At 41.8% G+C, this 23,953-nt stretch overlaps 1 protein-coding gene across 7 annotated transcripts in view; it reads left to right on the top strand.

The window, feature by feature from the left end:
- Positions 1–667: 667 nt before the first annotated feature.
- LOC122574402 (homeotic protein distal-less) overlaps positions 668–23,953 on the top strand; it is a 112,366-nt gene continuing 89,080 nt past the window's right edge. Inside the window, exons 1-2 of one of the 7 annotated variants that reach the window (XM_043741957.1) lie at positions 668–2,490; positions 10,966–11,189. In XM_043741957.1, coding sequence (XP_043597892.1) covers positions 2,007–2,490; positions 10,966–11,189 — 708 coding nt within the window. In that variant the 5' untranslated portion in view covers positions 668–2,006. Of the gene's footprint in view, positions 2,506–10,947; positions 11,190–23,953 lie in introns of all 7 variants that reach the window. The other 6 variants (XM_043741955.1, XM_043741954.1, XM_043741956.1 and 3 more) reach the window with 6 other exon arrangements.

The following is a 23,953-nucleotide window of genomic DNA, read 5'->3' as shown; positions in this document are numbered from 1 at the left end:
AGTCAAATCGTATGATTTTCGAATTATTCTAAGATGGATAGCGGAAAAGTGGCGAAAGAAGTTCACTAGATACTGCAATTGGAAGCAGCGAAACAGAAACTACGTCCGATCTTTCGGCAAGGGAAATTCACTCGCGTCCCAGATGTCAGCGTCACCCTCAACCCTCGATTCCCATCGAATTGGCGGTAGATAGGGGAACGGGGGAGTCTCTCGTCGTCGTCAGCGGCGGCGGCGGCGGCGGCCCGAAACTCGGCGCTCCATGCATACAAGCGTCGCTGGTCGAGCGTGGTCTCTGGCTTTCTTTACCGGAGCTATACCCCCGACAGAGTCTGTCAGGAGTAGTGGCAGCGTCGTACGCGCACTACGAACGAAAAGGGTCCCCGGACAGGTAGAGAAAACACCTCCACGAGCGAAGGTGCCCCGAGGGTGTCGGTAAACCGTGGGCATGAGCCGATTTCGTCAACACCCAGAAGGACACCATAATGGCCTCCGTACAGCCAATCGATCGTCTAGACGTCACAGACACAAAGTGGGGGAATGGTGGAACGTCCAATCGCGTGTCGTGCTAACGGCCAACGTGGGTGTGGCCTTGAGTGGCGCCACCGCGGCGACTTTCGGAAACTATGCACCGGGCTCCGGGGAGAGGCTTCGGCTTCATTATGTATCATTATACCGGTCCGCGCCGCGCGGTGTGCACTGCAGTTACTGGGCCAGGCGCGCGTGTGTGCTTTTCTCTCTTCTTCGTCGGTCGTCGTCGTCGTCTTCTTCTTCTTCTTCTTCTTCTTCTTCCCTACGGTGATCGGCGAATCGTCGTGACCGTTTTCTCTCGTCGACAACCACGTCGGCCGAGCCACGATGCTCATCGGCGTCGAATAATCACGGCATACGCGCGTGTGGAAAAAGCACTTGCTGGTTGCCGCTGAACGAGAGCGAGCGTGCGCGCGCGCGCACGCCTCTGTGTCATCGGCGACGTACAATTAAATCACGCAGTTCGCGCGAGTGTACTGTCGCACTAGGACCACAGTTTCGACCGACAGATTACCGGATCTCCGTCGGAGAAGCTAGACGAAATTTTCAAAGCGTCGATCGTGCGATATCCCAAGTGTGGCCCCCGAATACCCAGGACGATCGTATACCGCGGATTTCGCCCCGGTATCGTGACTATCCTCGCGGTGGTGCACGATCGTCGAACGTGATTAACAGTGACGATTGTTGGAACAGTGATCGACGGGACCAAGAACGTGAAGCGCCCGCTCCGTCGCAGTGCGAAGAACCATTACTCCGATGGGCAGTTTATTCGATCGCTGGGAACGTTGCCGTAGATCGAGCTGACCCGTGCAAAGCTACTTGTGCATGACTTTGGTGCATTTTCTCAAATACACGATCCATGAAATTGGATTCAGTTCCGTAAAGGCTACGCGGGTGAAGTGCTTAGTGATCTAACTGTAACCGAGCTAACTCAGACTACTTGGCGGAGAGTTACGAAACTAGTGCATTGGTGAACACGTGAGAGGAACGATCAACTAAATCCAGTGACAATTCGAACATCTACAGTTCGTTGTAAAGTGGCAGCGAAGAGATCAGCACAATCAACTGCTCTGAACAATCCTCATCGATCACCGCCTCATAAATCTATCGAATATAGCAACGCCATATAAAGCCATTAAAACGATCCTGAAACGAAGTAAATGAGGAATATCCAAATGTCGCCTGTTTATAGGGAATTAACATCGTTCCCATAAGCGATCCATTAATCGATAGTGACCAGTCGTGAAACGTGGAACAGAGGCCCCAAGATTCGGGCCCCGTACGGCGTTCGCGCGACGGCGGCGGCGACGACGTCGTCGGCGAGTTTGTCCGCGAGAACCGTAGGCTGTGGCGGCGGCATCGACGTCGCGACTAAGGTGGAGCGTCCGGGCAGCACGACGACGCTCAACTTCACGGACCTGGGGAGCCCATTCGGGGCGGGCGACCCCTGTCCGTCTAGTACCCCGACCCCGAATAGCATGTCGGGAGGCGGTGGACCGTCTGGAGGCGGCGGTGGTGGCGGTGGCGGTGGTGCAGGTGCCGGAGGCGGTGGTTCCGACATGGAACAGCATCTTCATCACACGGGATTGGGCTCGGTGACGCCTGGACCACCCGGTGGAAATGGTGGTGACAGCACAACGTCGAGCACGCCCGTCTCACAAAGTGGAAAATCGGCATTCATCGAATTGCAACATAATAATCTGTACAATCCCGCCAGTCTACGTGGTGGTTATCCCGGAGGACACAATGTGCCTGGTGCTCATCAATTCCCGCATCAAGTCGGCGCGCTAAGTCACCAAACGTCCGGACCAGGCAGCGGGAATCAACAACACGCGGATGCAGGATTCCCCAGTCCTAGGTCCGCGCTAGCCGGATATCCGTTCGCGCCCATGCACCAGCACAACGCCTACGGATATCACCTGGGATCGTACGCGCCCCAGTGCCCCTCACCGCCCAAGGACGGTGAGTACCCTAACTGTATGTATTGGCAGCCTCTTTTATTCCTACTATTAGAATAGAGATAGTTAACTTAATTCCGTGCTCCTCGTTCCTTGGAAATCGGCGCCGATCGATGACGAAGAAAGGCGATGATTGTACGTTGACGATTCAGCGAATCCTTTCTCTGATCTTGTTTGCAACTGATCTTAAAAGTTGCCAAACTAGCTGACTTAAAAGCTCAAAGTTTGCACAAGAGGGATTTTCTATGAGCAATTTCTTGGAACGGAGAGCTGTTGGAAGGTTTGCAGCGAAACTTGCTATACTATTTTCTAATAATCATACGGTCGAATAGTTTAAATTGATAGATTCGCTGCGAGTCTTTCAAAGTAAGTAGCAATTAGCATAGATTAGAATACGAAGTTTTTTTTAAATAATAATAATTCTCATAAACCATATCAACTAGAAATACCCCGAAGAATCGTTATCAGACGTCAAATTATAGCTATTACTATATTCGATTGTGATACTTTTTCTGATAACGATACTTTTAAATTTCCCCAGAGTCGGATGTCTGATCCCGGCGGTAGAATTCCACTTGAAACGCGTTACACTCCTAAGGTATTTCAACCGAATACTCGTTACAATTCCACGCATAATTCGTCGATAACTATATAGAAGCGATGTTGCGATATTTTTAACACAAATTGGTAGTTGCATTATCTAATCCTGAAACGTTTCACATGTGGGAGGTCAGATCGTTGGAAATACATTATGGTTGCGCGTTCGCGTGGCGATCGGACGCCAAGTCAAAATCGTAAACTTCTTTCGTTGATTTCGCATCTGGCGAGGTAGGCGCTCGACGAAAAAAGAAACGAAAACGGAAGAGAGAATCTAGAGTAGCAGGTAGTGGTTCGGTCGACGGCCTGGGCAGGCACAATAATGCCGAGAAACGGAATAAGATATACGACTAGGAAAGAGAATCCTCTTGGGATCCGAAAAAGTCCCGCAAAGCGGCTAACGAACGAAACAAAAAGCCCCTCGGCTGAATGAGAATAGTGTGTCCTCGAAAAGCGTCGCTAGATATCCAAGCAGTCAGATACGCAACTGTTCATCGTTTCTCTCCACATTTCCCTCGCCTTCTTCTTCGTGTGTTTTTTCCTCGCCAGCTTCTTTTAAGTTCGCGCGACTTTTTACTGTATATTTCAATACAGTTAACTAAATTTCGATATATGCAATTGTGCATCGTGCAATTGTGCAATTCGATATATGCAATTGTCCTCTTTTTCTAGTTTATATTCACATATTGGCTAACGCCAAGCAATTAGGTATACAAAGCTGGTTGTTATTTCGCTAAACATCTTTGTATTTCTCATCTTTGTCTTTTCTTCCTGATAAGGTTTTACTTCCGTGAAACTGCAATTTGTTTCTCTCATAAATCAACTTGACACTCTAAAAAATTCACAGAAATTTTTATTCAATATGTAAATGCAGGCAGTTGGAATAGAAACAGTTAGATGCACGTACGTATTTTCATCTTCGTCCAATGTATGAAATTATTCATACAGCAACGTGCTCAGAAAGAAGAAATATTCGCAGAATGTCGATCAATAATTACAAAGTCCTTTGTAATCAATTATTTTTAAATTCACACAATTGTAAAACTATTTAGCCACGTGCAAACAGTCTCCGAATTGTAAGATTAGCTTTAGGGTACTCGAAATATCCTCAATCAGCAATTGCAAAATTCCATCAGCCTCTTTCAAATCTTGCAAATTTCGTTATTTATAAAGGGAAACTTTCTATGAATTTCTCACTGTGCGCTGTGAAAGAAAAATCAGCATCGATTCCTCGCTAAGTAAGCTCGTCGTTGCAACGATTGAAAAGAAACGATCAACAAGATGCGTCAGTTTTAGAATTATCGCTCGAAATACCAGTGGTATATCGTATCGCTTTGTTGATGAAGCTGTCAGCCGCGAATCGACGAACACGAGCGACGATATCGTCGTTGCCGTCGATAGAAACGTGCAATATTTAGTTCTTTAGACGCGACGGTATTCCCGACACGGAAGACACTCGATAAAATCCTAAATTAATTGAAGAGGAATTTACACGAGTTTTTCCTTCTCTACGGGAACTCGCTATAGGCTTGTGTCTTTTCTGAAGGGGACAATCGGCAACCTCCCCTGCGAACCCTATCTATCGCGTAAATTAATAATGACCGATGGTTCTTCTTCCTTTCCACCTGTCTTTTACCGCCGCAAACGTTCACGTTCTAACGTTCCTGCATTATGAAAAGCACGAGAGGTTCTCGCCTGTTTGGAACCACCCCTTCCGTAATTCGAAGCACTGGGATATCGGTTATAGGTAATCTTGAATCGGTGAGTTTGTCGAAAATTGCTAGGAGAGTAGGGAAAAAATAGATAAATATGGATAGAAAGGAAACGGTGAATCCCTCCGATGGTGAAGCATATGAAAAAAGGGTTCGTCCCTTGAGATATTCGCACGTTACACGATACGTTTACCCATCGTTGCATAGAAGAATCCAGTAAAACGATCGAGGGCTCTGACTCTCGGCAATTTCTTCTCCCTTCCTTCCTTTCCTCTCGATTTGGAAAATTGCAAATACTTGACCATCGATGGGAACGAAGAAACGAACGTATTTTCCGAGGGTCCGTGATCGGTAATGGGCAAATGTTCTACGATGCGTTCTTTCGAATGGGTTCCACGATTCCACGGAATCGTTCAGATTATAGGTCATTTTCTCTCATTAGGATGACAATTTCTTCGTGCTCGGTTTTCATAAACCATTAGAACGGACCCCAGCAGGATAGAACTATGACGAGTTCGCGTAAGAACCGGATTAGCGTGGTAGAAAATTCTGCTCGAGGAGAGAGTTCGTCGTTGTGTTTCCGACGAATGGCGACAAATCGCGATTGCCCTGTCGTAACGTTATGTCTGCCTCCATTAACAGCGTTCTCAGAGAGCGGTTACGATAATGTAGAATTGATCTATCGAACGATAGCCACGTGTTGCTACGTCGATTATTGATTGCTCCGCCGATCCTCGTAGATCACTCGGTCATCGTAATGCTTTTTTTTTTCTTTCTTAAGCGTTTTCTATTTTCCTTTTTGCTTCTTATTGTTATCTTTTACGATTAAAGAAAGTTACACGCGTTCTTCCGCGTGGTAACGCGCGATTTGTCGTAATTGTACGGCGATAATTGGTTAATTCGAACATATCGTGTGCCGATCGTTTGCGATTAATCATTACGAGATGCTCGTTTACACGTGTGACAAATTGCGAGGAAAGAATTTGCCCGTTGCTCTTTGCTGCTCGTAATCCTCCGTGAATCAGGCACGGAGCCTGATGAAAGCGATTGAATTAATTAAATAATAAATATCGTTTTAGAATCGCGATCGCGAGTTAATTACAAAGGAGCACGCTATTGTTTGCACATCCTCCTCGGGCTCTGGCCACCTGCCGCGTGTCGTTCCTTTCAACTACCTTTCTGGCAAAATACTTGACACCTCCAATTTAATACCCTTGTTAGAGAAGAGGCAAATATATAAAATATTTGAATACCATTCCATCAACATCATGCTACGAGTCACGTGTAACGTTTCGTAATTCACATTTAATAAACTATTTTTAAAAGCTGTTCGTAATTTAGCTGCATTTATATATTTCCATATGGAATGGAAATATAAAATCTATCCATGTCTGTTCTAAAATTGATCTCAATCTTTAATTCAACTACCGACATTGTGGATTATTCTCTTTTGACTTCTGTCATTGCATAAACTACGTTCACTGGCGTTGCAGTTTTTCTTTTAATGTATTCAGCCTATACGTAGCAATATAAATTTTCAAGACGTACTTTTACAACATTAAGTTCGTAACTCCTTCCACCACTGTCTCCTTTCGTTGACCATAACTGTTAACTTTTCAATGTTATTTTATACTTCTTCCGATCTTCTTCTCCCAATTCCATTCCACTCCCACTTCCACATAAAACATATATGACCAAGGAAGATTAATGAAGTCGTCCGAAACTTTACTTGCGACGACTTCTCAGAATGAGGAGAGTACGAAAGAAGGGATGATCTCGTACCGTGTACACAATCGTGTACCGTACCGAGCTTACACTCGACAATGCGTAAACAGTTCACTGTTAGGTAGTAGCCGTATATCAACTAGCAATCTCATCGGTTGCGACAAATGAACCGTCCATTAACATCGTCCCTGGCCGAGCCTTTTTCTCCGTTTGACCGTTGCTTTGTTATCGACGTTGAGCCCATCCATGTCGAGTCGCAAAGAAGCAAACGATCCCAGGAACCAGAATCCAATTAGCGTGGCTACCTTTACCGAACTGCACATTAGTCACTGGGCCTGGTAACAACCAACCACCGGCAAAATTAATCCGGAACGGTTCAAAGACAATGCACCCTTCGGATAGAGAGTTCTGGGGTCTGTAGCCAGGGTGATGGATTAGGTATTAAACGGTTGTTTTCACAAGGATTAGGAACACCGGCCTGGAGCACTATTGGATCACCCGACAGGTCTTCGAAGATGGGAATTCCAAATTGCTTTATGGATGATGATGGCCGCGACGATGGATTTTCTTTTTCTTCCTTCTCTTCTTTTTCTCTTCTCGTAGGTTAGAAGATTTTGCACGGAAGTCGTGTTTTCTCTGGCTTAGATACATCCGTAGATATCGTGTGGCTGCCACTCAACCGGATCCTGGTTCGTCCCCCCAGCTGACAATGAGAAAAGTGGGGTTCGAATGGTCGTCACGCAAAGTGCACCGGTCGCGGCTAGCTGTTGCGATCGACGATAAACTATTCGTCTCTAACTCTGCTGTTTTTCCACTCGGACTTGACTTCGTATTCCATTGACAGGGCTAGAGCTGGACGCAGAGAGACGTTGCGATTTTTTAGTGGCGATGGTGTGAGATTTGACAGATTTATTCGTCGAATAGCTGGATTGCATGGTCATGTGCATTGTGTTATTAGAAATACGAGGCTCGATACGGAGGAGTGGTTTTTTTGCTCGTGAGAGTTTTTTTTTTTACCAGGCATGCAACGTTAGCGAACAGAAAACAATGCACATATAGCGATATAATAACGCTCATTGTCGGACATGTGATAATATGTATGAGGATTCTTATTTCTTTTTCATTTTTCAACGAATATTTTTATCTTCGCAGATAATTCTAAAATTGGGAATTTTTTTTTTCATATATGATTTTCCTTTTCTGACCGTTGTCTGTCAGTATTACTGATAATTATTTAAGGAACGCATTTGTTACATTTTATTTTATCCTTTCTATAGAAGTTAGGTAAAGGCTTTTTGTTACACTTACACAAATATTATTTTAAGTTTATCAGTGATTAGAAGTTATATATATTTTAGAATCAAAGTGTTCAGGCAATATCTATCAAATTTCGAAGTCACTGGAATTATTACAGACATCAATATACATAAACGCAAGTTCTTTCGTATTCAGCGAATTATACGTAAATCGCTAAAAATAGCAAAAATTCGCACGTTACAGTCGAATATATCTAGGCATATAGTAAATACAAATATGTTGAACTGCGCGCTCCTCGATTTTTATGCATCGCAAATTCGCGCGAAATTATTGCGAATTCGCTCACTCACATATATTTCCCTACGTAATTCAACACACTGCGTTCACGCGACGAAACTCGCTCGTCTGTATCAAATCTTAGAAGCACAAACCCATCGAATTACACATCGTCGCCTGAGCGAAATCGCAACTGCGCCGCTCATCTGCATCGAGGCTTAGCACAGTTCTTTTCGATCCGTGACCAAACGATTTTTCACAGAAACTCGCGTAGAATCGTTGATCACTCGCGAAACGTTAACCTCTTGGTTCTGATGAATGGTGTATTAATTATATTTTACGGTATCGTGGTTGCTTTTATATCTGCATCGAGGATATATAGGACGATAAATTGCCTCTTCGAGAACGGTTATTCCCGGTGAAATAACAGGCAACCGCGGATCGATCGATCGCGTACACGCGAAAATCGGGAAGGGAACGCGCGCGTAAAGGAAACGGGGAACGCACGACCGCTCGCAAATGAGCCGCGCGAATTATGCTAAAGTAGTAGTTTCACCGCGACCGGAGCGGTTTTCAGCGACCGCTTTGCATACACCGTCGCGCTAATGACTCCGCGAGCTCTTGCAACGCACAAGCACTCCCGAGAAAAATGTATCGTAAAACCGTGCCTCTCCTTCGTTTCCCGATTTTTCTTACAGTTTTCACTGAACTTTATGCTTTTATGCACTTCTGTGCCACGATGTTGCATCATAGGTTGTGATTATCGCGGTGATTCATTCATAATCAATGGAATGATTGGCAATGTGTTCGGTATATGCATTATAGCGTAATTCACGATGTTTGTGCTTAGACGGATACTTATGTAAATTTGTGTTTTTACGAAGATTCCATATAGAAATGTGTCCTAATTGGAGATTCTACACTGGACATTTTAAATATTTTTGCATATTTGATGCATTTTGAACTGTCTATAAATGTACAAAAATTGGAAATCCAATGGTAAAAATGGTAATTCGTATCGGTTTGGTGTGTCCTAGTTTTATGTTTCTTGGGATTTATGGATAATCGATGATGAAACAGAAATTCTTTCCAGCACCGTTCCTTTTATACATTTTCCCTGATTTTCAAACGAAAGAGGAAAGTATGAAAAAACTTTTGCAGATTTTTTTGAGTTCATATCAAGATTGTTAATAGGAAAGGAAAATAATTGCTTAGGTTCAAAAAATATACTCCTTTTCAGAAGCAGGTAATAAATCCATCGGAATAAAAGAAGCGCATATCTAATTCCGAAATCAGATAGAATGAAAGCTTGATTACTATCATTCAAACAAAATATGCTACATTATAAATGTACCATGAACTTGCTTACCAGTAGTGGTTAACACGTTGAATTTAAAAATTGAAAATTTTAATTAATCGCAGCAAAAAGACAGTTTTTTTTTTTTGGTATTTAATTAAGCTACGATATTTTCCACAGAAACATAGCGCGTCCTATCAATAGAGCGTCGCTACATGTCAAAGACATTGGCATAAAAATGCGTAAAGATAACGGGACGGCTATTATTCCTTTCGAAATGACACGTTATATTTGGCGACATCATGGCTCCACTGACCTGCCACGATAAAACACCGAATAAGCATTATCGCGTTCAACCTGACATAAAATCGTGTAGGTTAATGTATTCGACGATACCGGTCACGACAGCGCAAAAACGTCTCGTTAAACGAAGGACACCGCCTTCTGGAAGAATCCTTGCCGATGGAAAGACCCCGTAACTCCTCCTAACACGCGATTGCGTATCGTAAATATCCCGCCAAGTATGGTGTACGTACATATATAACCTGGCAAGAAAAGATCAGGTATAGCAGGGGTTGCTTGTTAATATCTGCCATTTTACGCGTAATCAAAATCTCCGTGTCGTTCCGCGATCGATCTTGAAACTCGTTGATCCACGGGTCAGTCTTCCACGCCCCCGTTACTGGTGACACGGCCAGCAATAAATCATAAAAATCATATCGTACGTATGTGTACACGCGTCGTATGCATATCCGACTGATCGCTATAGATTTCATAAAGGTAGAAGATCGCGCGCGAGTAGTTAGAAATTTCGAATTACTAATTCAAAAGTTGGTAATTACAAGTTTTGTTATCAACCATGCTACGTTCGAGAATTTTCTGTTACGCCTGTTTGATGGAGGCCATGTTGATGTATGTTACACTATGCCGATTTTCAAAGCATGCACACACAGATACGCGCGTATGCTGAATTTTCCAGGATGACATTTCCTTGAACGCGCCGCATTAGGTGGAAAATGACAAGGCTGGCCTGTTTGGATTTCTAAATGACTGTGTTACGTTCAAGGATTCACACCGCGCGCCGTATTACGCTACATTGTAATTAGGGTATAAACATAATGGCGTGATCGTACGTACGATAGCGTTCGCCGGGCTGGCACGATGCGTTTATTTAGTCGGTGCGTAATTATTCGATGATTAATTTATAACAATTTTTTTTAATTAATTACACTATGGTTAGCACTCCGATATTGTTCGCCACGATAGCGATCACACGTGGCAAATTACACGAGATTAATCATGATTTATCGCGGCTACCTACGCCCGAACCTTTGTCGCGATCTTCGACAAGCCTTTCATCCTTTTCTTTCGATGCTACAATGCGTTCAACTAATTTCTCTTTCCATTCCTTTCGTTCTTTTCTCTTCCCACAAACGTCAACGAATCGTTTCGAATTTGGATCAGTTAATTAAATCGTTCTATCGTTCTAAATGTGCCGTGAATCAAGTATCTGTCGAATAGTTTTGTTTAGGTTTTCGTTAAATTTCTCTTTAGTTCGTACACAATCGGTGATGAGGATTCTGAAAGTTGATGTTAGGGTGGTGCATGTTCGCAGACCTCTCGCCATTGGGTGACAAGGGTGGCAGTCTCGTCGACGAGCTCGGCGGTGGTGGCGGTGGTTCCTTGAGAAACGGTAAAGGCAAGAAGATGAGGAAACCACGAACAATCTATAGCAGCCTTCAGTTGCAACAGCTTAACAGGCGGTTCCAGAGAACGCAATATCTCGCGCTACCAGAAAGAGCGGAGCTCGCGGCGAGTCTTGGACTGACGCAAACCCAGGTAAGTGTTATATTTCTTTTTATTTTTCTGTCGTGCTTGTTTCTTTAATTCTTCTTTCTTTTCGCGATCAATTTTCTCTCACGGAAGTACTAATACGACGTACGTTGTTCTCACGTGCAACGAAATTCACGTGCACTACATCGTCGGTGGGATGATGAACGCTGCACTCGTCACGCGAATCAACACGGGGCTTACGTTGTTCCGTGACTCTTAGGCCTGGAATCCAGTGCGTTTTCACGTTATCTCCCGGCAATTAAGCGCGGTTTCCATGAAAATTTCATTCGGTACGCGTTCAGCTTCGTATGGCAAGAAAATTCCTCCAAGAACGCTCGTAATATCCTCGGATGTTGCATTAAGATAGAGGAAGGCGCGGAAAATTTCTGGTATAATCCCTGAGAATCACTGCAAATGTTGGTTTAGATTAATTTAATTTGTATAAGATATTCTTCTTCAGTGGATTTTTACCGCGTGTATTTACCGAACAGATAGATTGTCCTGGCTTGTCTTCTGCATTCTTCGAATTGTACAATTGTGCATTCTGAATCGCTGAAATAAATTGCATTCCACGAAGGAAACTGACCAGCTTTGAATTCTTAAAGTATGATTAGTTCACGAGTCGTGCAGATTTAATTTAATCCACGTGCTAAAGACACTTCTTTGGAATATTCGCGGAAGACGATCACGTTCCCGTATTCTCCCCCTGAATCTTCTCACACTGAAACTTTTCCACAGTCTTACAATTCTATATAATTCAACAATTTTTCTATCTGGAAAATATTTCGCTCCCAAATATTCGCGAGAGACGATCTTTCACGTTTCACATTTTCCGACCTGACTCTTCCGAAATTGCATTCGGTATCAGAAGCTACAATCTGATTAATTTATAATCTTCAAGCGCAGCTCAAATTTTTCCAATAATACTCCACTAATAGAATTCTTGTACTTTTTAATCAATCCATATACGCTGTCTTTTTTTTTAAATCTACCGTGCAATATTCACAAGTGATACCTTTTAATCTTCCAAAATTGCATTCTAAATTCGAAGCTATAGTTATCTTCGAACGCGGTACGATTTTTTCCGTGAAACTTTACTAGTAAAATTCTTCTATTTTTATAATTAACCCACGTGTGCAATTTTTCTTCAAATTTCCGCGCGGTATCCACGAAACATAGTCATGTTTCGCGTCCACCCCTCGAAACCACGAGAAGATCCTGTTGCACGGAGAGTCCAGGGTAACAGGACTCTCGATGGACGGCATCTGTCAGCATTATCGGCACAAATGACTTTACTAAATCACCGATCCGCCACGCCCTGGACACCGGGAGGATAGGGTTGCCGGTACTAGCGTGCAGCGTATCGGCAACGGGGAGAAAATCAGCCGCGAGACACTAACGAGAAGACCATAAATAATTCCAGTAGCCGGACGATCGTGAAGTTTTTTAGTTTTTCACGGTGGACATCGGTACTGGCTTTCCGCTAATTATCCGGTTTGGTTTCCAATTAACGATTTATTAGGCTGAACCTATGGTCAAAAGCTAATTGACGCTGGTATCCTCCAAGTCATGAATTTCTTGCGGATAATCCCACGACTCCCAATTAACGATTTATTAGACCGCGATCGCGCCTTCGAGCTAATTGAAACGAACCGTACCCGCTTGCGAAATCTTAATTTCGATATATCTCTGACCACGATTTATGCGCTATGTCGGCAATGTATTCGATTAAAGCCGCATTCGTGATTTTGCGAAATCCTTCAAGTTTTGTCAGTTTTACGACTCTTCGATTGAATCCGGTTACCCTAATTAAGTTTTGACTACTTTCGACTGGAAAAAGAAGCGAACCGAGGGAAAATTCCTTCAACCGCGTTTATCAATGCCATATAGATGGTGCGAGATTATAGTGATCAGCTGCGCAGTGATTGATTGTTACGATTAATTCACGTGGAAGGTTTGAGTTATCGTAAAAATCATGGAAGAATCTTTTTCTCGTTATTCAATTATTTATACGACTATTATTTCTCCCCTGTTTCAATTACCAGATTTTTTGTATTATTACGCATAATATTTTCTTAGAATTATTCTCAAAAATTTCTCTGTGAAATATGGATTAAATCGGATGTATCGGTATTGCTCGTTGATTTACACATTCCCTGCCAGTGACGTATACGTTGCGTCCTCTCAATTATCTAGAATTAATCTGCTAGATTCTAAAAAATAACCACTAATTCAATCATTGGATTTTTTGAGGCTGGATATTAATGAAGATTTTTAACACAAAAGTTAACAGAGAAAGAAGCAAAACACTAAACCGTGCAATTGAAGCAAATACAATTAATTACATCAAACATACCAGAGATAACTAAGGAAAGACGTTTGATAAAAAGCGTGTGTAGCTTCCGCAGAGAAATAGCAATATGTACGTTAGACACAGTCAGTGAGTTAAATCATGATTTATTGGTCGTAGATATTAAGTACGTCAAATAATAGCCCTGATTTCACAATGGAAATTGACCCCAAATTGATTTATTTGTATTTAGCCTCCCCCCTTCCTTCCCCGGGGGTTCAATAGATGTCAAAAGACTAGTGGTTTTCTCATAGGTACACACATAGTGATACGTAACTGCGTATCGCGTAATCACGGGATAACTGGCTGTCGTAGGTTGCTGATGTCGTTGCAGGGGGTCCCGGACCGGATAATTTCATTAGTCTGAGCTCCGCGGGAGTTATTCCCCTTTCTCCTTCTGCCAGAGAATCGAGCTCGACGCAGCCTGATGAGTAATCGCGGCACCGTGTCAGGTTGTTTGCAAAATAACACGGAACAGAGCATCCCGACTGGTTGACTTTCAACAGAAGACTCTAGAATCGGAATTTTCCATTCCTGAATTCAATTTGTTACTTTGAGGGAGAACTAGAAAGTCTTGAGTTATCCATAATTCGTTTGCACTGTTACAAAATTTGACGCGTAAAGAAAAATGTCAACATATTTTTCTCTTCTAAGAAATATTAAAAGTGTAATTCGAAGGAGGAAACCGCTGGCAAAAATGATTAATCGTCACCGTATCTAAATTCACGGAATTCTTAAGTTTCTTCAATATTATTCACGTTTCATTTCTTCTGTTTGTACGAGGGTAGCTTCTAATACAAAGCTTCCGCATCTTCAAGCGTAATTCGAGGTGCGAAATTTGTGAAGGAAATTAATACAGTGACTTCTTTATCGAATCGAAATTCATAGAATTATTCAATTTTACATAGCTTTCCCTAGCATTTCTTCGGTATTGCCCATATTTCGCCCCTTTCTTTTATCATAAGAGTACATTCCACTACAAAGCTCCTGATTCTTGAACTGTACTTTAAGGAGAGAAATTCCTGAAAAAAATGATCGATCGATAAAATTATTGTATTAAATAACGATCTATCCTCATGAATCTAAATTCTCAGAATTCTCAAGTTTAACGAAGTTACGTATCTATTTCTAAAGCTTCTTCAATATCTTTCTCTATTTTCTACTATTTCTTTTCCACACAAGGGTAGTTTCCATTGCGATGCTTCCAAATCTCCGTGAATCATACTCGATGCAACATCCTCGACCAAGTCTCCGCAGCACCGCGGTAGCTGATTCCGACGAAGCTTGCGGCCGATGCATCTCTTCAGGGTGTACCGTGTATAATCTGTAATCGGCCAATCAAGGCGTTCGAGCAAGCGCCTGTGCCTGCTCCGTTGGCCCTGCTACCGTCGCATCGGGTTTCTTGTCATCGCCAGCAACATGGCGCCTACAGAGCCTTCAGAGACTCTTCCATCTTCCCTTCGTTGCTGGTCTCCTCCTCCTCGCTTCGAAACCGCTTCGTCTCTTTGTATCTCTTTCGCTCTGTGTCGTCCCTTCTTCGACATCTTCTTATCCGCGCCTCTCCCTCCCTCTCCCTTCCTTCCTTCTTCTCGGTTGCCCTTTGGTTTGCTCGTGGTGTTCAACTTCGCCACGGAAAACGACGAAGACGATACGAAAAGAAGAAGAAGAAAGAACGGTGGAGGAGATCTGAACCAGAGAAGTGAGGCCACGCATCTCTTTTTCTTCGAGACTTCAATTTGAGGACGTGGTAGCGCGTTCGTGCCGCTGTGCTGCTACACCGACAGGAAGAAAGAGAAAGAAAGAAAGCGGGCAATAAGGATAGAGAGTACTTGTACACGCGAAGTACACATCGTCGCGAGCAGAAACGTGTACGTGCAAAGGGGATAGACACGTAGACGCGGCTACATAGGTACCAACACGACCGTCTGCGTTCCTGCCACGTACCTTGGGCGTGGTGGTTCCTTTTTCTTCGTCTTCGCCGACCAACGTGGTCGATCTCTCCTCATTGGCCCTGGGAATGCCAACGCGTCGAAACGAGATTCGAAAGTCGCGCACACCAAGGGAAGAACTGCACGCCGAGTGAATTCGAAATCTGAATGTTCCGAAGTACGTTTACCCCCGAAGATTCGAGGTATCCAGGGTACACCCAACCTTCGCTCGATATTCGTCCGAAATTCACTCAACAGTCATTCAAAGATTCGCTCAATGTGCTCATTTAATGTGTACGAATTTCACCTAAGAATTTCATCCACGGTTTGTCTAATGTTCACTTGTTTACAATACTTATCCAAGATTTACTTAAAATTCACTCAGAGGTTTATTCGATGATCTGAAACTAACGCTGCTGAAAAAGTTTTCGGCTTTCAAAACATTTCAAAATTCACTCCAAAATTCCGTCGAAACTCGTGCAAAGCTTTGTCCAATATTCATCAAAAATTCAGCCAAAGTTTTATTCAACGTTCATTTAAATGCATGTCATATGTTTAGCCGATATTCTGAAAATATTCTATCAAGGTTTACGTAAGGTTGCCTTAAGGGTGTCTAACACGCTTCGCAAGTTCCAGCACCTCTCTAAGTGGCCATCGAAAGCTACGCACCGGTGGATCATCCTCTATACTTCCTGTTATTTATTATTGAAAGGGGCATGAAAGACGTAGATAGTACTCGATATCGATATTACGGCGACCGGTGAACGATCGAGCCGAACTACCCCTCTATATCGATCACTTTGTACGCTCCGGGAATAAGATAATGCTGTCACTCAAAGGGCGATATATAAAACCAACGATCGATCGACAGTGTAACGCCTTTCGCTGCATTTATCCGCGCGCCATTGCGTGGAACTTCGAGAATTCAAACGAGATTTTTCCATTCTCTCCAACGAAACTTTCTATAACAGGAACGGTTTGCAATGCAAGATTTATTCTTCAATTCGTGTGCCAACATTCTTCGATAGGAATGAACCGGGATTAACTAGAGTTTCATGTAACGAATTCTTCTTGCCTTTACCCACATATCCTCAACACCTTTGGACGATGATTAATAAATAACTGACTGGTACCGTTCGTGCATCAGGATCAAGGTCGCAGAAAATTTTGATGCAACACGCGATGCATTTGCAGAAAATCCGAGAGCTGTGGGAATTAAGGTGAAAATTAACGTGCAAATAATTATTATCCATGCATGAGCGGGTATATATCCATACGTGAATCGTAAATGTGTATGTAGTTTGAGATGTTGGTATGTGCAGGAGATGGAACTAAGAGGATGAAAAATGAATGATCGCGTTACACGATCTTTTGCTCGTGGAAGAAAAAGTGATTCGGGCTTCTCGATTCGATTGATCGATCGACGTGATCTTCGAATGGAAAAAGAGAGAAAGATTTCGAAGTGAAGGAAAAGGGGCCTTTCAAATAGACAAGCGAAACCTCGTTTATCTTTCTTTTTTATAATTTTCATTCTACTAGCGAGATACTATAGAGAAGTGAAAGACAAGTTAAAGTTAAATTTCTTGGTTATTCAAGATGTTAGATTAATTTTCTCTCTTTAGAAATATTACTTTACTCTGGTTCGATATTGCAAGGTTTGATATACAACAATTATGGGATTGCTACTATCATATTATCGCAACGCCCAAGCAAATAAAAACAAAAAGGTCTCACAACTCGAGTGATTGACATGTTATTCACACAATATTGTAAGAAAAACTGATGTTAAAACGATCATTAAAATACAATGTACAGGCACACGCGTGATAGGTATGTAAATCAATGTAACGCGGAAAACCATGTTTTAAGTAGTGCGTTAATTATCTACGTCTTTTCCGTTACCACAGACTTATATAGTATTTCAGATTATTTAATAATTCTATTTACTGTAATAAATTGTGTACGACTATTTTTGATATTAAAATTAACACGGAATATGACAAATCTATTTGCTTATTTGTTCTTTTACTTATTGAATGCACTTATGCGCAGAAATTTCTAAAACTTCCTATGAGACCGAAGCAGTAAAACAAAATTAAGTATTCTTTAGAGACGATTGGTTTCTAATCAAAAGGTAAAGATACTAAAAAAAAGAAAATGTAAAAAAAAAAAAACACATTATCTTTTCCTAGCTACCGGAACACTACGTAACACCGGATCACTTTCGAAACGTGGTCGCAGCAGACGTCGATTCGCGAATAACCGCTCGTACATGTGTCTTTCCGCCCCGTATCTCCAACCTTTCCCTCGCTTTCCGCTCGTTTATCTGCGTCCATTTATCTGACTATCACTGGCGTCGTACACATGCCTCCGGTGCTACTTTGGCGAGCCTTTCGTCTGTACTTATCAATACCGATCGACTACAGATAACGAACTCAGTTTCTCGCCAAGGAACAATGAAACGATTAATTAATGACTCTTATTATATTTCGATCAGCCGTTATAAATCAAACGTAAAATTCAAATGAAGATTCTTATGAATCGATTCACAATCAGATAAATTTTGTCTGTGAGTTTTTTTTTTTTTTTTTTTTTTATTTGATTTAGAAACCTTATACAGCTACAGAATATTTCTCTTCCTTTCTGTTCAATGCTTATTACCATCAATTAATTAATAACTACCATCCCGATCGCCTGCTATAAATCAAACATGAAAATCAGATGAAAATTCTTATAAGTCGATTTGCAAGCAGTAGAACTTTGTCCCTGAATTTTTTACTTGATTTAGGAGTTTTATATAACCAGTTGTAGAATATTACCGTTTCTCTCTCTTTCTGTTCGACGTTTATTATCAGATTCAAAGGTGGACTCGTGGCAGAACTCGACTATGGCGGAGTATGGCTCGACGTAGCTACGAGTTTTGTAGGTTAGATGTATTAGATAATGGGGGCCCGGTCTCCAGTCGTGGAACAATGGCTCGAATATAATTGATGATTCTGCTGGACGGACTCGCGTATGAATCATTAGGCGAATACCGTTTGTTCAGCCCCGGTGTTTGGCGACGGCCGCGTGAAAGTGGTGCGCCAGCTTGGACGCGAATGTCAGCCGCATTGTCTTTCACGGCATTAGGCGGTTCGTATGGTAATAGTAATTAATATTTACTCGTTTGTCTCATGAAAGAAACTACCTGGTACAACTTTGGCGTTTTTTGACAATTCTTTTGAATCTCGTATTTACAATTTATTCTTCTATTTTCATAGTTTGGTATTTTAGTGCGTATTGCGATCGCAAGTATATCTTGACAAATTGTCAATATTTCGTTAACAAAAAGAGACAAAAATGCGTCTGATAAACGTGTGATAGTTTCATATGAAGGAAAGAATGAAGGGATTAAATTTAGAATTTATGCTGCATTCGCTATACTCGTTTGATCTGTTGTTGGCACTACGTGATTAAAATTGTTGCAAAATTATTTGAACAGGGAAAATTCAAATTCCACGAAGCAATCCAATAACGAAGTTTTTATAAAAGAGGTAATGCAAACTCGATGAAAAATGCGACAACATGGTAAAGACTAATAGACCTTATATTTCTCAGTAACTATTAACACATCAATTCTGTGAATATAATATAGTAGTATGTATCAGATTGTAACATAATTCGGTGTATATATAACCATACTAATTTCTTATATATTACTACCTTAATAATATGATAAAAAGAAGAATTAAGAATTAAGAATTTCTTGTTCAACATTCAACAAATTAAAATTTCAAATATGTAATATAATTTCTTTAAAGATAAGGCATCTCAGTATCCTGAAATCCTAATAAATCCGTACGACGAACAGAAATCGAAGTTTAGCTATTATACCCTTAAAAGGCAACCAATTCATCTGAAAACCGTATTGAATCGTACTGGACATAAAGCAGCTACCATCGTAGCTGCAAGGAAACCGATTAACCGATTCATTGCTTTTCTTTCCTTCGATCTAAGCAGCTTTCCTCCTCATCGCTCTAATCTTCCTCTCCATCCTCCCGGTCTCGTGCTTCTTCCTATTTTCTATCAAAGTAACTGATATCGACGCAGCTTATCGCGTTATTATCTGATCGACGTGGTAGTTACGTACGTGCGTGTCAAAATAAGGATATGTTCGACGGATAAAACTTCTTGTCTCCGCGTTACGTTCCGCCATCCCCGTTTGCCAGCCTCTCGGTGTAGCGTTATCGGTGTATTCTCGCAATAAAACTAATAGAGGCTGCAGACCGACGCGACGTGTCTCGCTATCGGCTTGTATCTGTCGACCACCGGCTACAAATGGGAAAGTTTCGCGGCGTGGCACGCGATCCGCGGCATGGCACGACTTATTATTCCGCGGAACGTTCGTGTGCGACTACACGCGCGCCCTTGTGTATTTTCGTACATCCACCCGTGATCCACGTGAATCGTGCACGACATTGTTTAATTCAATTTTATTCCAGCCTGGCCTTGTTATCTAACATGGCTCGTTAACCCGTTGCATTATCTATTTTTTGTTTTCCTCCTGCATTCGTTAAAGCATCACTGTTGAAAGAAGTATTTCCGAATTACATTTTCTGCTTGGAAACTAGAGAATTATAACGGAACTGGAGATTTTAACAGTGATGAAATTTCTAAAATTGCAAAAATAATAGCAGTGAAAATTGCGTATAATTCTGAAAAAACTGAAATGCAATCAATAAATTATGACTCATGTCTAATTCGTGTCAGTTATTAACAGTTAATTTTTCATTATTGAAAAAGGAAACAATCTTCGCTGGTTCATCTGAATATCCTAAATCAGAGAAATTAAAGGAAACGAAGATTCTTCGTGCGACGAATTCCTCTGGTATGAATCTCTTTTATAAGAGTCTTCAAGGTATTCTATGGTTAAGTAAAAACACTTGTTTTCCTTTGATTTGGCGTACAGAAGCCGAAATAACGCTCGCATTATCTTATAAAATATTAGTACAGAAATAATTAGTAGAATTTTCAGACACGGAAGAGATATTTTGAAAATACTTTTCAGCCTATAATTCTTCGATAACAATCCTTCGAATAGGACATCGATGAGAGGAAACGAGTAATTTGTTCCTCCAAACGAGGCTCGCAACGAATCACTATAGTCACTGTTGGTACGTTTGAATCGCTTTATGCGTGTGCGCATCCCTTTATTCGTGTCCAGGCTGTTTTATTGTACGATGTCCGGCGACAGCATCGTCGTCGGCAACGACACGGTTTAAACTTTCCCTCGGATTCGACGAAAGTTGTCGTACACGATGCAACGCGCTACAGGATTGATGTTTCCGTTGTCTAATGGCCTGCGTTGTCGCTATAATCATACGTCTTCGGGCTTGCTGTGTACTTTCCTTCACCCAGATATACCCGACAGTTTTTACTCGATCAACGTTCCACATAAATATTGCTTTAATAGTCGAGTTTTCTTTCGCATACGTTTCATACGTTTATAAATCGTGCATCTTGTCAACCTTGGTACGATATCACAGTGATACCAGCTAGAAATGAATTTATACTTGAAATAATACTTTACTCGATGAAATTTCTTGATTTTTTCCTTCGAAGCACCAGGAGTCTGTTCCTTTTTCACGAAAGACAAATTTCACGCTCGTTATCAGCCACTGCCGTTCGACGTTCTTGTTAATATTTGATGCCTTCAATCGCGCGTTACTTTTTGTCTTCGTCAGGGAAACACATTTAACCGTTCTCGGTTAATAAAAAAGCGAATCTAGTAATACTAGTTTTTCTGTCCAGGCTACGAAACTCGTGCACTGTTTCGCCTGGCGTTTCACGCGTGTCATACACGCTTGACGTAATCATGTCGCGCTACTCCGTTCCCCGTGATGGAAAATATCGAAGGTAATTAATAGTGTTCAATGGGCCGAAAAATAAAAATAAGATAAATCCGCCGCGGTGATTTGCGATTACGCCTGTAAAACCCGAGCAAATCTTTATCCTTGAAGTAATTGCCTACTTTTTTTCCACCTCCCGTTTAACCACCGGCTCTTGTTAATCTTTCTCTTTCGAACGTTTTACGGTTCTGTCGAATATCGCGACCACAACTCTTTTTTCCCGCGGCCGAGCAAATATTAACACGAACGGTGGAATTTCTGCTAACTGTCTCTCACTGATAAAGAAACTTCCACTAACTGTAAACGAATTATTCGATTCTGTGGCTCTGTGGATCACAATGGAGAGTTTAAGGTTCGTGACGACCGTCGTTTCGGTTGAATTGGATGGATACAACACGACATTTCAATCTTCTTGTTATTGCGGGGATAGAAAAGCCTTTTAGTAATTGGTGTTTTCAATCGTAAGAAAATCTATCCATTTGTAGTACTTACGCGATTATCCATCTACGATTACAAATCTACAATTATTGAACGGGATTTTATGAAAATATTAATATAAATTCCCCACAATATTCTCGCTCCGAATATTCCATATCCAAACGTGTAATTTTTGCATTCTGTGAATTCCTGTACCTTTCAATTTCTCATAAATGCATCAAATAAAAATCTAGCAAAATCATTTCCTATCATGTTCGAATTTTAAAGCGCCAAAAATAAAATACAAGCATAGTGCAGAAAAGAAACAAAAGGCGATCGCATTTTTCCAATCGGGAGAAAGGAAAAGGAAGGTAAAAGAGCAGCGGAAACTCGTCTTTCCTTTATCGATGGCTGCCAAGGTGTCCCCCTTCCCCTTGGCGTGGTTCTTTCTCTCTTCACCGATGGCAGGTCCGGACTCTTGAAGAACCGGAGAAGGCCGATAATTATTTTCACGCAGCGGCGTGTTCATGTACGTGGATCGAAAGAGCTGGCGTGCCTCGCGGGACCTCCCACAGTGCCTCAAATACCAATAATTACCGGCAGACGAGTTCGATGTTTGCAGAAACGCCAGTCCGCCACGATTTTTTTAGTGCACCACGCGAAAATTAGCGCCACCGTGTCGACGAGTTATGAGGGGCGCCACGAATAAGGGACGCCTTTTATTTCGCCCAATACTCTGGTCGCGTGTACACCGTGATTTCTTCAAGCTTTTCAAAGATTCTCTTTTTTTCCGCTATAATAACGATATCGAAGATCTCTTGTCTAAATATGTGTGATCAGACTTGCAACAGTTCGATAGAATTTAAATTATTATTTTTTTCCGTTAGAGTTCTAGGATTAGATCGTTGATAGGTTCGCTAGAAAAGTGGTGTGACTAAGAAACGCGAAGTCTTCAGGGAATTGAAGTTGGTTCGAAGCAAAGAATTATTGATTGCTCAACTATTCAGCAGTGAAAAAATATTTTACAATTCAGCCAACAGTCTTTGGATTTTGCAAGCTTCTAATAAAATATAAAATTAAATATTCATGCCTGTTGCTTAATATCAAAAGAAGAGTCAAATGTTCTTCTTATTAAACGATATAATTTTATCGAGTGATTGTGATATTTTAAAACAAACTCAGCTACAGGATTAATTTTTTTACATGCTGAAAATTGTTGATATTTCAGATATATTACTCTCATAGTGGAGAAGTCATGACTCAAGAAGACACACTGACATAATAAAATAATAGACATGATTTCTGACAAGTTACATTAGACAAATTCGAAACAGTTGCATAGAATTTTGATATTTTTCTATTCTTTCTTCAACACAGAAACTAATAGCAAGTTATAGAACAGACATTAACACGAGCACAATAGTATGGCCGGCTAGATAAAGCGTACGTTTAACCTACTTCTTTTATCACATTGACACTACCCCACTGGTTACGTAAGCAGCATTTCACCATACCAATTGAAGGTTAATGAGTGTAATCATAAAGAAGGTTCAATTCAGGGATGATGAATAAACACGCCTTCTACGTAATTAAGCAAGAATCACAGCGTCGCCTTTTATTAACCTCTGAAATTATGCTTCTGTATCTTCCACGCGATTCTATATTTCTTTTTTAACTTCATAATTCCTCAAATGGTAAACTTTTCACCCCGGGCTTGATAAAAAGCGTGAACGAGGGGGTGAAAGAAAGCGCGTTCGACTTTCTGAGAAATTATTACGATGCCGAAACTAAAAATATCTGGACGTAGGAGATGAGCAAACGCGGTCCCTTGGGTTGGAGAACCACGGCGGAGTCGAGAAGAATTCGCGCAAAACAGGCTCGAGGGGTTTCGACCGGCAGAAGCGCGCCCTCTTCCTTACTCCCTCGTGCGAGGAATCCCTGCACCAAGAAGGGAACGAAAGCCTCCTCCCGTTCCCCGCCTTCTTCGAAGATCTTTCAGGAAGATCACCGGCGGCGCAATGCGTTTCGTTTGTGGCGCGCGCTCTTACACCTGACCAACTTTATGGTAAAAAGGGCGCCCCAGCCTACGATATCCACCCGTGATCCTCTGTACGAAGATCGTCCGTGCGAAGATCCTCTGTGCCCCCTGTATACCCACGTATATATATGCACGTCAGACCATGAGAT

The sequence above is a fragment of the Bombus pyrosoma genome, linkage group LG13, assembly GCF_014825855.1.
Source record: "Bombus pyrosoma isolate SC7728 linkage group LG13, ASM1482585v1, whole genome shotgun sequence".
NCBI classification, from domain to species: Eukaryota; Metazoa; Arthropoda; class Insecta; order Hymenoptera; family Apidae; genus Bombus; species Bombus pyrosoma.
The sequence above is the reverse complement of the archived record's forward strand: the minus strand, read 5'-3'. Positions and strand labels throughout refer to the sequence as shown.